Source organism: Ambystoma mexicanum, chromosome 3p (genome assembly GCF_040938575.1).
Source record: "Ambystoma mexicanum isolate Mex_15411 chromosome 3p, UKY_AmexF1_1, whole genome shotgun sequence".
Taxonomy (NCBI): Eukaryota; Metazoa; Chordata; class Amphibia; order Caudata; family Ambystomatidae; genus Ambystoma; species Ambystoma mexicanum.
This window is the reverse complement of record NC_090925.1, coordinates 151,836,411-151,850,125: the sequence shown is the minus strand read 5'-3', so window position 1 is coordinate 151,850,125 and position 13,715 is coordinate 151,836,411. Positions and strand designations below refer to the sequence as shown.

The 13,715-nt window shown below is 45.9% G+C and overlaps 1 protein-coding gene across 1 annotated transcript in view; it reads right to left on the bottom strand.

The window, feature by feature from the left end:
• Positions 1 to 13,715, bottom strand: part of LOC138580181 (killer cell lectin-like receptor subfamily B member 1B allele B) — a 248,556-nt gene that overhangs the window by 111,781 nt on the left and 123,060 nt on the right. The window contains exon 2 of the mRNA XM_069650509.1: positions 2,675 to 2,764. Within this exon, the coding sequence (XP_069506610.1) occupies positions 2,675 to 2,764 (90 nt within the window). The remainder of the gene's footprint in view (positions 1 to 2,674; positions 2,765 to 13,715) is intronic.

The window sequence follows — 13,715 nt, the reverse complement described above, 5'->3', positions numbered from 1 at the left end:
CAATGACATGGTGCAAAGTTGAACCGGCGATGAACAGTTCACAATGATGGGAACGGTAAGACAGTGCCAACCAATTAGATTAATGGGAAGGGGATGTAAAAGTTATAATTTCATTGTCACACTGTCACATCTCACACAGGGTTTGATTGACAATTGCTCAGTCACTCACCTCACACATACTCCTCCTGAAACAGCCAATCAAACGTCAGGCTCAGCTGATACAAACTTAAAAGAGTACTATTAATTGATTGATTGATTGATTGATTGTTTGATTTGGTATTTATAATGCACCTATACACAAGTGTTTCTAGGTGCAAAAAGACAATGGGGGGGAGGACAAGACAAACAATCCTACTAGGCCTCGGATCCTTCAAGTGTGTTAACGAGAAGTGCACGGGAGAGGGTGCAGGGAAAGTACAATCAGGGCAGCAGGGCTCTGAGTTAAGTGTGAAAAAGGCAAGGGACTACATGGGTGCCGTCCCAGCCCAGTAGTGCAAGGAAGGCAAGCCACCAGTGTAGGAGGACTGGGCAAGAAGGGTCACTAGTGTCCTGTAAGGACTTTTAGGGCACCAAGCCGCCAGTCCGACAGAGCAGGCAAATAGATTAACAGGGGAGAGGGAGCGGGAAAGAAGAGGAGAAAAAGAAGGTCTTAAGAAGCTCTGGAACTTACAGAAGTCTGGCTCAAGTCTGAGAGCGGCAGGGAGGCCGTTCCAGAGGGAGGCACCTGCATAGGAGAGAGATTGACCCCCACTCTCTGCTTGGAGAAGCATCTGACCCGCAGAGAGTTAGAAGTAGACAAGCGAAGGGCTCTAGAAGGAAGGAATTTCGGCAGAGAGAGTTGGATGAAGTAAAGCCCAAGGCCCCGGAGAGCCTTGTGAATGATGCAGAGGGTCTTGAACTTGATCCTCTAAAGCCACTGGGAGCCAGTGGAGAGATTTCAGGGTTGAGAGATGCAGTCCCTGGGCTTCAGGCCAAGGATAAGTCTTGCAGTCCTGTTCTGGCTAGGCTGAAGGGGGCGAAGAGCAGAATTAGGAAGGTTAAGGAAGAGGCTGTTGCAGGAGTCCAGCCTGGAGAGAACCAGAGCTCTGGAGACAGTGAGCTTCTGGGAGAAGGTGAGGAAAGGGAGAATAGCTCTGAGGAGGTGCAGATGGAAGTGGGCCTTCTTTTTAAGGTTAGTAATGTGAGGAGAGAAGGAGAGAGTGGAATCGAAGATGGCACCAACATTTTTTGCCTCATGCGAGGGTTGGGGTGCCAAGGAGGGCAGCCAGAGTGAGAGAGGGAAAGCGGGTACAGGGGTCCCAATGAGAAGAATCTCTGTCTTACTGACATTAAGGCAGAGATCATTGGAGGCGCACCATGCCTGAATAGCGGACAGACAGTCAGGAATGAGCGAGGAAGGGGAGAAGGCCGAGGGTAGCCTGAAAGAGGGCTGGGTGTTATCCGCATAACACTGAATGTTAGAGAAGAAGGTGGAGATTAGGTGGGCCAAAGGGGCCAGAAAGACGTTGAAGGGTGAGAGGATAGAGCCCTGGAGGAATCCACATGTGGAGAGAGAGGTACTGGAGAGAAAGGAGCTTAGCTAGACCTGGGAGGGTCGGTCCAGGAGGAAGGAGGTCTGCGTATCCAATCAGCACCATGAGACAGGAGATGATCTCAATGCTAGTTACTTAACAAATATATATTTTGGTCCGGTCACAAGGGTACAATATGCCAATAGGGCTAGTTAGTGGATGGATTCACCTTTAGTGCAAATGCGATGACCAATCAAAAGCCAGAAAACCGTGAATATTCTGTAACATTTGTTGTCATTTCTCTTCTGTAAATTGCTATATAACCAGCCATTTTTCATCATACTATCGAATGTCTTTTGGATAATTCCCATCCTAGGCTGTGTTGATACACATTTTTATTTCTCTCATCTTGTGAATTATTTCTTGGCTCTTTGGATTGATTTTTTTTATTATTGATTTGGAACTTGCCTTACAAACAGTCTCAAGCCAATCATACATCCACTCATCACATTTTATACTACATTTCTATTCTCCAATTCTGCCTCAGAAACACAATCCATTTATCACAATACTTAGGACATACCCTGCTTTCTTTTAGAACTATGGTCCAAAGAACAACGAATCCTGACCCTTCTAGCTGTAGTATCCTTTTGGGAGATTTCCTGCCCCATGTGTTTTCTTACTACCGGATGTGACCACGCCTATTTCTTTTTTTTTCTTGTGTTCTTTTGTTTTCCTTCTTTTTGCTTGATCCAATGTTGACCAAACTGGCTTAATATTCTTGTTCTAATACATGACGATCTATATTTATTATCAGAAGCTGAGCTTTTATGCCTCTTGTTACTGTCATTATGTTATAGGCATGTTATTTGCAAAATACATTTTGTTATTCTTATAGAACTATGGCCCACCTAACAGGCTTGGCATGCACTCATGTTATCTCCCTCCTTTTGTTTGTAGAATCTATTTCCCTATTTCTATCTGTTTTTTGTTCCCCTGCTCATTTTTTTCTGTCTTCAGGCTAAGGTCTGGTTACCGCTGGCGATTGCACACTATGCGACTCTATGGCCAAGTCTAGGTGCTCTGAAACTACTACAGTAATGATGTGATGCAGTGTGAAAGCATTGTAACATAATATAACTTCCTTAGAATCAAAGACTTACCAGACAGTTTGGCTCCTAAAATGAGGACCACCAGGAGCAGAAGAGCAGCAATGAGGGCGACTGTAATGAAGTAGGGGTTGGAGCGTAGCTCTGTAAGAGAGGAGAAATAAAAGGGTTATGGTGAAAACTCTGTTTAAGGTGCATAGAGAGTGTGACTGAAGGAAAAGAGACTGCTTAGTTCTGCAAGAATGTCACCCTACGCAGTGCACAGTCAGAATATTATATGATATGATATTTTATTTATATCGCGCTCATACACAAGTGTTTCAGAGCATGACCAGGCAAAGGGAGGGGAACAAGGGAGAACAAAAACAACGATCTTACTAGGCCCAGTGACATTGAGAACGCGTAAGTGCATGGAAAAGGGGAAAGTGAATGGATTGGGGAGAAGTGGAAAGTGCGGAACAGAGGAGAGAGAAGAATAAATAATAAGTTAAATAAATAAATAAAGGTATGGGTACAGATACAGACCCCAGTGCAAAGGGGTGGCCCGGAGACAGTGCAGGAAGGTGGCAGGGTGAGCAGGTACCTGCGCCCAAAGGACAGAGAGAGGTCAGGTGCACGGTGCCGAGAGAGAAAACAGATCAGCAGGGGAGAAGAGGGGCAAAGGCAGATTCAAAGAGGAAGGTCTTGAAGTTCTTCCGGATCCGGAGATGGTTCTCTTCAAGTTTCAAGGTGGCCAGGAGGCTGTTCCAAAGGGAGGCCCCAGCCGAAGACAGAGATCTACCCCCAGCTCGTTTCTTTGAAAAACCCTGAGGGAGTTTGAAGTAGAGGAGCGAAGGGCTCGAGAAGGGAGGTATTTACGCAGGGATAGTTGAAGGTATTTTGGACCCAGGCCCCAGAAAGCCTTGTGGACAATGCAGAGGGTTTTAAATGTAATCCTAGCATCCACAGGGAGCCAATGAAGGGATTTCAGAGCTGGAGAGATACGATCCCAGGCCTTGAGGCCAAGGACAAGTCTTGCAGTCCTGTTCTGGATTAGTTGTAAAGGGCGGAGAGTGGAGGCAGGTAGATTTAGAAAAAGGCTGTTACAGTAATCCAACCTAGAGAGAACCAGAGCTTGGGAGACAGTGAGCTTCTGAGGGACGGAGAGGAAAGGCAGAGTACCTCTAAGGAGGTGCAGTAAGAAGTTTGACTTTTTAGAGATGTCAGAGATGTGAGAGGAGAAGGAAAGTGTGGAGTCAAAGATGACCGTGAGGTTCTTAGCCTCACAGGTAAGGGTAGGAGGAGGGGGGCCAAGGGAGGCCGGCCAGTCTGAAGGCAAGACGTGTCAATACAGGGCTTTGCTGCAGGCTATCCCTTGCTTAGACCTTGTGGGGGATTCACCAGGGGACCTCAAGATCAGGATTGCTCAGATAAAAATCAGAATTCTCTCGGTTCTTGCCACTGCCAAGACTGCCATTAAGCTGGATTCCAACAGGTTACAGTAACGCAGAATTGCGCCTTAATTAAGGCAAACTCTGACTCAAACTAATGTGTTTATTCTCAATCATGAAATATCTGTCCTGTTCTTATCTTTGCCTGTTTATTTATTTACCCAGTTTTATGAATCACAGACCATGCCCCAGGATGACTCTGTGAGCTATGCTGTGGAATAGGGGCCACACAGAAAGATAAGGCAATCTGGCGCTGAAATACAGGAATGTTGCACTGAAGCAAGTGCAATTTTGCACGGATTTAGTTTATCTTTGAGCAAAAACCTATGTTTTTAATGCATTTCAGCAGTATTGTAGGTTTACCCCAGTGCTTATGCGCAATGGTATGAGCATAAGAAAAAAACGTTGCCCAGGTACAAAAATTGATTTAAAGCATAGGAATTTTGCACCAGGGCAATTGAAAGCATAGAATGTCTGCACCAGTAAAATTGTTGCAGTGGTGCCAATACAGTGAAAAATCGATTGAAAGCATAGGATTTTTGCGCTAGGGCAATTGTTATCATGATGCCCGCTCCCGGGGAGCCGGTTCAAGCCCTGCGTCCCCGAAAGCGGACATCCAGTCCCCAAGGAAAGACCCAGCAACCCCATGTAGGGGCCCTTTGGCCAGTATCCTGGCGCCTATGGCGCCAGGCTCATAAAAGACATCAGTCCTGGACCAAAATGCTACGGGATGCAGTTGGTTGGTTTCGGGATCTCTTTGGGACAGGACAGCTCCCATGGCTAGTCTGGACGACATAAGGGAGATCTGGACGCGGGTTTTTCAATATAGGTGCGGAGGTAAACTTAGCTTTTAAATCCTGAAAGGCCTGCTTGGCTTCTTCAGACCATTCAAAACGTTTATTTTTCCTCAAGAGTGCAGTAATGGGTTGTACCACGAGTGAAAATTCCGGGATAAACCTGCGATAGAAATTGGCAAAGCCGAGCATACTTTGAACCCCTTTTACAGAGCTAGGTGATGGCCATTTGAGGATGGCATCCACTTTTCTTGAGTCCATTCGGACTCCTTTGGGTGTCAGGATGAAACCTAGAAACTCGACTTCTGTGGTATGGAAAACACATTTCTCCAATTTAGCAAATAGTTTGTTTTGGCGTCGTTTTTCAAGTACTGCTCTGACGTGTTTTCTGTGATCAGATTCCGAAGAGGAGTACACCAGAATGTCATCAATATATACGACAACACAAACATCGATGAGTTCCCGAAGGACATCATTCATGAAGTATTGGAAGGCAGCTGGCGCGTTACACAATCCGAAAGGCATCACCTGGTACTCGAATAATCCGTATTTAGTACGGAAGGCAGTTTTCCATTTGTCGCCTTCTTTAACTCCTACCAGATGATAAGCCCCCCGGAGATAATACTTGGTGTATATGCAAGCGTCCTTCACCTGGTCAAGGAGTTCAGGGATCAGAGGCAGAGGATAGCGGTTTTTAACCGTTATCTGATTCAATGCGCGGTAATCGATACAAGTTCTAAGGTCGCCTTCTTTTTTGGGTACGAAGAACAAAGCTGAGGATGCCGGGGACTTTGACGGGCGAATAAAACCATTAGCTAGGTACTGATCCAAATATTGTCTCAAATGCATTGTAGAAATCAGGTAAGTCTTTAATGAGCGTTTTTTGGTAATGTCTTTTTATTCGTTCATTAACGCTGATTTCCTTTTTCACCTTAGGGGCCGGGGTCCGGAAATGCCAGGATTTGGCGCGGACCTGAAATGAAGAGGGAATAAATCAACAGGTAAGTCTTAGCTTTCCTTATTCCCTTCTCTCTCTCACCTTTTGTTCTTGCCTTTTTCTCCCTAGGTGTTGGGGCGTGACTGCGAATCCGGATGGTTGCTGCTGAACATGGAGGCGCCCTGTAAAGGTGAGTGGAATGCGGCACTGCAGCGATCGTCGCGATGAGCTTTTAAATAAAAGTCTTCCTTTTCAGGAGTTGAAATTCAGAATGGTCTTCAGAATGGTCCAGAACATTTTCGGCACCGAGGTTAATTATGCAATCACTGACAAAGAACTGTTAGCCATTAAGTTTGCTTTTAAAGCCTGGCGGCATTATCTGCTTGGCGCTCGACATACCATCACAGTGATCACTGATCACCGGAATTTACAGTATTTGAAAACCGCCAAGGCTCAGTCATCACGGCAGCTCCGATGGGCTTTGTTTTTCGCTGAATTTGATTTCGTGATTACCTATCGACCTGGCTGCAAGAATGGCAAAGCAGACGCTTTATCCCGAATCGGAATGGGAGAATCAGATACAAACTCAGAACCAGTACCAATAATTCCCAAACAGAGGATTCTAGGCATGACTTCGTTACATACGCTAGAAGACATTCAAGCCAGAGTGAAACAACTCCTGGACCCTACAACCTTACAGGATTGGATACAAAAGGGATCAGGCTTTACCATAGATAATGGTTTACCTTATTTCCGAGGACGCTTATTCCTGCCACATAAGGAATTACACGAACAAGTTATTTCCGGTTATCATGATACATTAATAGAGGGACACCCCGGTATTGCCAAGACAGAGGAAAAGGTGAAACGACAATTTTGGTGGCCCTCTTGGCGAAAAGATGTTAAATCGTTTGTGATGTCCTGTGGTGTTTGCGCCCAAAATAAAAGTCAAAAGAAAAGACCGCCCGGTCTCCTTCAACCTCTAGACATACCGCCAGCACCCTGGCACACCCTATCAATGGATTTTATTACGGACCTGCCTCCTTGTTCGGGGTACAATACTATTCTGGTAATTGTGGATTTGTTTTCCAAAATCGCCCACTTTATTCCTTTGAAAGGTTTACCTTCAGCTTCTGTCCTAGCCAAAGAATTCCTCGAAAATATTGTTCGGCTACATGGATTCCCATCTGTACTAATCTCTGACCGGGGAAGCCAATTCATTTCCCACTTCTGGCGCAAATGTTGTCAAATGGCGCAGATCGACGTGAGATTATCGAACAGTCACCACCCTCAGACCGATGGTCAGACCGAGAGGACAAATCAGACCCTTGAGCAGTACTTACGGTGTATGTTACAGCAATCTGAAAGCAACTGGAAAGACATTCTTTGGATAGCCGAATACGCATATAATAATTCGGTACACTCTGGAACTGGCCACAGTCCTTTTTATACTTTGTTTGGGCATCACCCTCGAACCGCAAACCTTGACTCACCTCAGAACCTCGGAATGCCTGCAGTAGAACATCTGCATTCTACAATTACCCAAGCCTTCAAAGAGGCAACTACGCATTTACAACAAGCCAAGAGCAAATACAAGGAGAATGCTGATCTACATCGGACTGAAGCACCTCAGTATCAGATTGGGGATCAAGTGTGGTTAGCTACCAGACATTTACCACTCAAAGGGCCTCGAACTTTTAACCCGAAATATCTGGGACCTTATTCTATTACGGCAATAATTAACCCAGTGGCTGTTAAACTTGATTTACCAGCTAGTATGCGAATTCACCCTGTTTTTCATGTGTCACTTCTGAAACCAGTGGTACCCGGAACCCGACTACTCAAACCTATTCTAATAGATGGGGAGCCCGAATTCGAAGTGAAGAACATTTTAGACTCAAAAATGTTTAGGTCAAAACTGTTCTACCTAATTGATTGGAAGGGGTAGGGACCTCAGGAGAGGTCGCGGGAACCCAGCGACCATGTGCATGCACCTCGATTAGTCAGGAAATTCCACTGACTCTTCCCAGACAAGCCAAAACCCCCGGAGGGAACAACCTTGGGAGGGGCCTTGGGGGGAGTGCTGTCATGATGCCCGCTCCCGGGGAGCCGGTTCAAGCCCTGCGTCCCCGAAAGCGGACATCCAGTTCCCAAGGAAAGGGCCCTTTGGACAGTATCCTAGCGCCTATGGCGCCAGGCTCATAAAAGACATCAGTCCTGGCGCCATAGGCTCATTATGGGAGTGCTTGGGTGCACTTACCTGATGCAGACCATGCTGCAGGATCCCGGCCTCCTTGAGGCCTGAAGGGAACTACTTCACCTGTGGGACTAATTTACCATCCGGGCATGGTCGGGGAAGGATACATACCTGATTGGAGGAAGGATACATACCTGGAACTTCTTCCAAGGCTATTTAAACCCCACCCGAACAGGCACACGTGCTTCGCGTTGTTCTGCATCTAGCAGCTGGACGCTCACCGTGTCTGCTCCTGCATCCTGACTTCTGCCACGCCTGCCAGCATCCTGGATCACCTGCGAAGGAAGAGAAGAAGAGAACAGAAGAAGGAAAAGTCCTTACCTGATAAATCCGCATCCTGGAGACATCTCGCTGACAATCCTGAAAAGGAAGACTTTTATTTAAAAGCTCATCGCGACGATCGCTGCAGCGCCGCTTTCCACTAACCTTTACAGGGCGCCTCCATGTTCAGCAGCAACCATCCGGATTCGCAGTCACGCCCCAGCACCTAGGGAGAAAAAGGCAAAAACAAAAGGTGAGAGAGAGAAGGGAATAAGGAAAACTAAATCTCCATGTTAAGACTTACCTGTTGATTCATTCCCTCTTCATTTCGGGTCCGCGCCGAATCCTGGCATTTCCGGACCCCGGCCCCTAAGGGGAAAAAGGAAATCAGCGTTAATGAACGAATAAAAAGACATTACCAAAAAACGCTCATTAAAGACTTACCTGATTTCTACAAGGATTTCACCTCTCATCTCGGGTCGGTGCCTGTTCCCCGGCATTCCGTACCCCGGCCCCTATGAGGAAAAAGACACTAGCATTAGTACATTAATGCATGGACACAAGGGGAACCTCTAATCAAAAAACTTACCTGGAAGCCAAGCAAGTTTCGTTCTCACAAATCCAAAAATCCAGTGAAGTAACTGGATACCAACGCGCCCCTGCATCAGAAGCAGGATGGAGAGCTCGTCCTTCCAGACCCTAAGGTGAGACGCTACGGGGAATCACAGAAGGGTTTCGAGGAGGGTGAGAGGGGAAAGTGGGAGGCCGATTGCATTACCCGGCAGACAGTTAATCCCCTATTTTCGCCTACAGAAGGATACTTCTGCGAGCCAGACAAGCCAGATTTGGGGGCCCGGTCCAGACCGTCTTCCGAACCCTGCGCATCACCTTAGAATAGGTCACAGCAACCCAGACTAGACCAGCGCCTCCGTGGGAGCCAGGTGAGCATTACATTGTTGCCCTAGTGATAATACAGTGAAAAATTGCCCTTGTACCAATGCACATTTTCTGTAATCATCAGGGGTGACGATTAGAGACATCAGACAGAAACCAAAGAAAATACATCATTTTGTGGGACCACTGATGAAGTACTAGACAAAGGCCAACAGACATTGGGGCCGATTCTAATAAGTTACAGTAAGTAACTCTGTTATACTTCTGGAGAGGGCTATGCTATTCACAAAATAAGCAACAGTAACTCTGACTTACTCCTTATTTATAAGTCAGACTTATAATAAACTAGCTGGGGTACCCGGCGTTGCTCGTGTCCTGATCGAGTGGTGTCTCGTGTGCACTGGAGGATGTTGCTCTTGTCCTCTTGTCAGCAAGTCTTGCTTCAGTTTGCTGTGGTGTCTCATGTGCCCTGGAGGATGTTGGTCTTGTCCACATGTCAACTTGCTTCAGTTTGCTCTGGCATCTCGTTTGCCTGGAGAAAGTTGCTCTTGTCCTCTAGTCGGCAAGTCGTGCTGCTGTTTGTTGTTGTGTTACAGAAGCTCTTGATATTGATTTTCGCTTTGCATCAGCTGGAGCTTTTCCGAATGATGTTTGTTTTTTGTGCGCCATGTTTGTCACTTAACGGCATCAGCACATTTGAGAAAATGTTAGAGAAAGATTAATTGATGGTGCTCTCCTCTCGTGAATGAACTTAAGTAAACTGTAACCTTGCCATTTCCCATATTTGGAGTGGCGTGATAACATTTTCTTTTTATTTTTTTATTCCCTTTTATTCCCTTTAAAAATGCTTTAATAAACACTTTTGAACTGTATACAGTAGTAATACATTTCAAAGGAATAACCAACACATCGAAAATGTTGCTTTAGACACTTATCCAAATTTTGCCTCCTGGTATCTACTGTAGTGAATCACGGTGAGCATCGGTAAATGAGGGTGTCTACGGAGTGACATTTTTGCATCAAAAAATAGACTACAATCTTGCCCCAGACAAATGAGGAATCAATGCAAAATTTGGTAGATGTGGGTTCAACAGGTTGGATTTGCATAGCCGGATAAATATACACACATACAAACATTCAACTTTATATATAAAGATTGTTTTGTGAGTAAGTCAGGTGTAGGTCAGTGGTTCCACATTGCACCTTTTTTTATGAATTGCATTGCCAGCACCAGGAGTCGAGTTACTCAGCGAAACCTCTTTGTGAAATGGCCCCAAAGTCGTCATGATTCACAGGTAACTGACATAGTTTCCCACATTATTCAAGTATCCACAGGACAAAGATTGAGGGAGAAGAATGACCAAGACCAAGCCAAGCAGCAATGTGGGGCGAGAAGGAGTGGAGTTTAAGAGAAACCTGAAGGTGTTTCCGTAGCTAGTCCCCGGGGATCTGTCATCCAGGTGGCCAGGACACAGCAATCGATATTGGATTCAGTTCCTGCGGGTGGACCAGTGAGGGAGGATCACCTGGATGGGGGGTCCCAGGGGAGTGGGAGTGGGACACCGACGGGTGAGACGCAGTCTCTCCCATCTTCTTTAAACACCTTTTTCACAGCCTATCACGGAGGATATTCCAAAACACTGCCCTCCCTTTTCCACACTATCACTTTCGCACAACACGAAAGACAACAGACTAACACCTGGGTCATTTACCTTATTGTGTCCCAATACCACGGTCAGGCAAAGTCAGGCAATTGACCAGAACCACACAAATCTGATGGACCATTACCTTCCCCACAGGGATAAAAGGTGGAGCACAAGAGGACAGGACGAGCAAGGCAGACGGCAGGACGTAAGAGCTAACTTAGCATGGCAGTTCAAGAGGAGGAGAAAGACGGCGCAGACCAAGAGGGTAACAAGGGGAGAGTCAACCTTTTCCTTTCTGACTAAGGCCCGTGAAGCCTCCACAGAGCGAATAAGTCATCTAACAATAGCCAAAGTGTGTTGCAGCAGGTGTCTACGGTATGCAAGACCCTCCTCCGCTGATTGCCAAGCCGGGGAGAGACGTTTGTCTCAGAGGTACCAACCTTGACTCCAAGGAGAAAGAAAGCCAAGCGGTCCATCACAGCCGATGAGTCAATGAGAGAACTGTTGAATGAAAAGTAGCAAGTGGCTATTTAAACTTTGAACAAATAACTGTTCATATTTTGAAAAGGCGAAAACCAACATTAGAGGAGTCTGGCACCACGTGGGTGCTCACTCGAGAATCTCTACGTGATTACCCAATGGTAAAAGACTACCGTAACCAGAAGGCCTTGGGAAGAAGCGAAGAATGGTCAAAGTGATCATACAGAGGTCTTGTAAAATCTTCTGTACCGTTAAAAGTCTTTGACCTACAGAGAACTGTGAAGACTAAGGGAAGTGAATCCTGCATGTTGAAATTTAGCACATGAACTGTGTTTCGTGGAAATTAGCAAGAGTGAACCCAGACGAGGGATGCTAATGGAAAGGGGTGGAGTCTAAAAGTCACATGAGGAATTGTTGGTAAAGGCTGGTAAGAGTGAGTCCGGCAGAGGGAAGTCGACAATCCAAAATAATGTGTGAAACAAAGTGAACCCAACAAATGGGTGTGCATGAACAGTGTGTTACAAAAGTCGACGAGAGTGACCCAGCAGAGGAAAACCGGCAACGAGGTGCAAAGGCCGAAAACCTGTTTATAAAGACATTAAGATTTGTGAAATCAAGAAGTATTGCAAGACAAGGGGAAGGGAAGTGTCCCCTTGACATTTGGGATCCGAGCCCGGCCGAGGGAGATCCAGGGGTGGACAGCTATCACCCAAAGTTCACTGAGAAGGGAACTGTCTTGTGAATGTGTTGAATACAATTTCCGAAGGGTCTGCGCCCAGAAGAGGGTGACCCAGAGGTGAAGCCATCACCTAAAGTGTTCGAAGAACAGAACTTTGTGTTTGTTTGTTGAGAGAACCAGACCTCGAAGGCTAAGAGACATTTATTGAAAAGAGACTTACCGTTGACGAACCTGATAGCTGATACGAACTGTTAGTTGTACAGTTGGAAAGGCTCGAGCGTGGCTGTGCTCCAAAGGCCCACATTTCCCGTGCTAAAAACGTGGGGAAGGGAGACCTCGAAGCAACAAATCCTGACTTATTATTTGTGAACACTTTCTTCTTTATTTTGAATACCCTATCCCACACTCTTTATGCAATTAGTTGTAAGGATTTGGCAATAGGTTTTTCTTAGTATAGGCCCTTTTATTTTGACACAACACCACCAGGACTGCCTTATTTTTCATTTGATGGTCGACGCTTACTCCCATCTTAGATTTAGTTTAGGCGTTTTTCCACCCTGCATTTATAGTTCAATAAACACCCTTGAACTGTGGTCACTTGTGTCTGTCTTTACTGTTGCCAACATGAGTTCCTTATGGGTTAGATAAAAGTCTGTGGGTGAAGTAGCCACATGGGTAATGAAGATGCTATGACCAATGCTTCTTCAGGTATGTTTATTCCAAGGTACCAGGTAAGTTAACAGGTAGGTTTGTTCCTGACAACCACTGGCCGTCCACACACACCAGCATGAAGTTCTGACTATAGAACACTCCCGACACTCAAACCCCAACCTTGCATCATGACCTCACAACATTCCACTCACCATGACCCCCACTATAGAACAAACCTACAACACACCTCCTCCCGTTACTCAAAACCACAGAGAAAAGGATCAATGGAAAACTATATGACCCACCTCAACCAGCAGACTATACATTCCACTACCAAGCACACATGAGGCAAACATGCAAGCCAAACAGAAGAATCCAACTCCAAGCAAACCAGAAATACCAGGCCCCTGACCTATGGGTAACAATGTACCACAACCAGCTACCAAGCCATGAAGAAAATACCTACTCCTCAACCTCCAGTGCTTCAACCAGATACACCACTTAAATAATGAAAATCCATATTCCCCAAACTCATTGGGAAACTCCATACCCTGAAGAAAGTACCCCAAACCCTTCTCACAGTAAAACAGAAATGCCAATGCAAAACACTAGACGTCAATGGCGACAGCAATCATGAAGAACCATAAAATGAAATGGCAGCTGGAAACAAAGCATGATGCCACAAAAGTAATACATAATGAAACACCAAACTCCCCCCACACATGCTCTGCTGCACTCCACTCCTCACCTTTAGAAAACTGAAACCAAAACGCATGCACTAACCAAACACATGCTCCAACCGAAACACTCCTCTCCCACCCCAACCAAATCATGGAGAAAAGAGGACCCACACAACTCAACAACCTAAACTAGCGGTAAGCAGGCGACACAGAAGACCTGACAAATGTTGACATACACACCAGTACAGGCCCAACACTTGACGTCCGAAAGTTGATAGTCGTACACATGGAAAAGCAGGAAACTTGACCAAAACCCCAGCTACAACCAACAGCTCCTTAACCTGACAATAGTCCAACCCAGCTGAAACCGACAGCCCCAACACCAG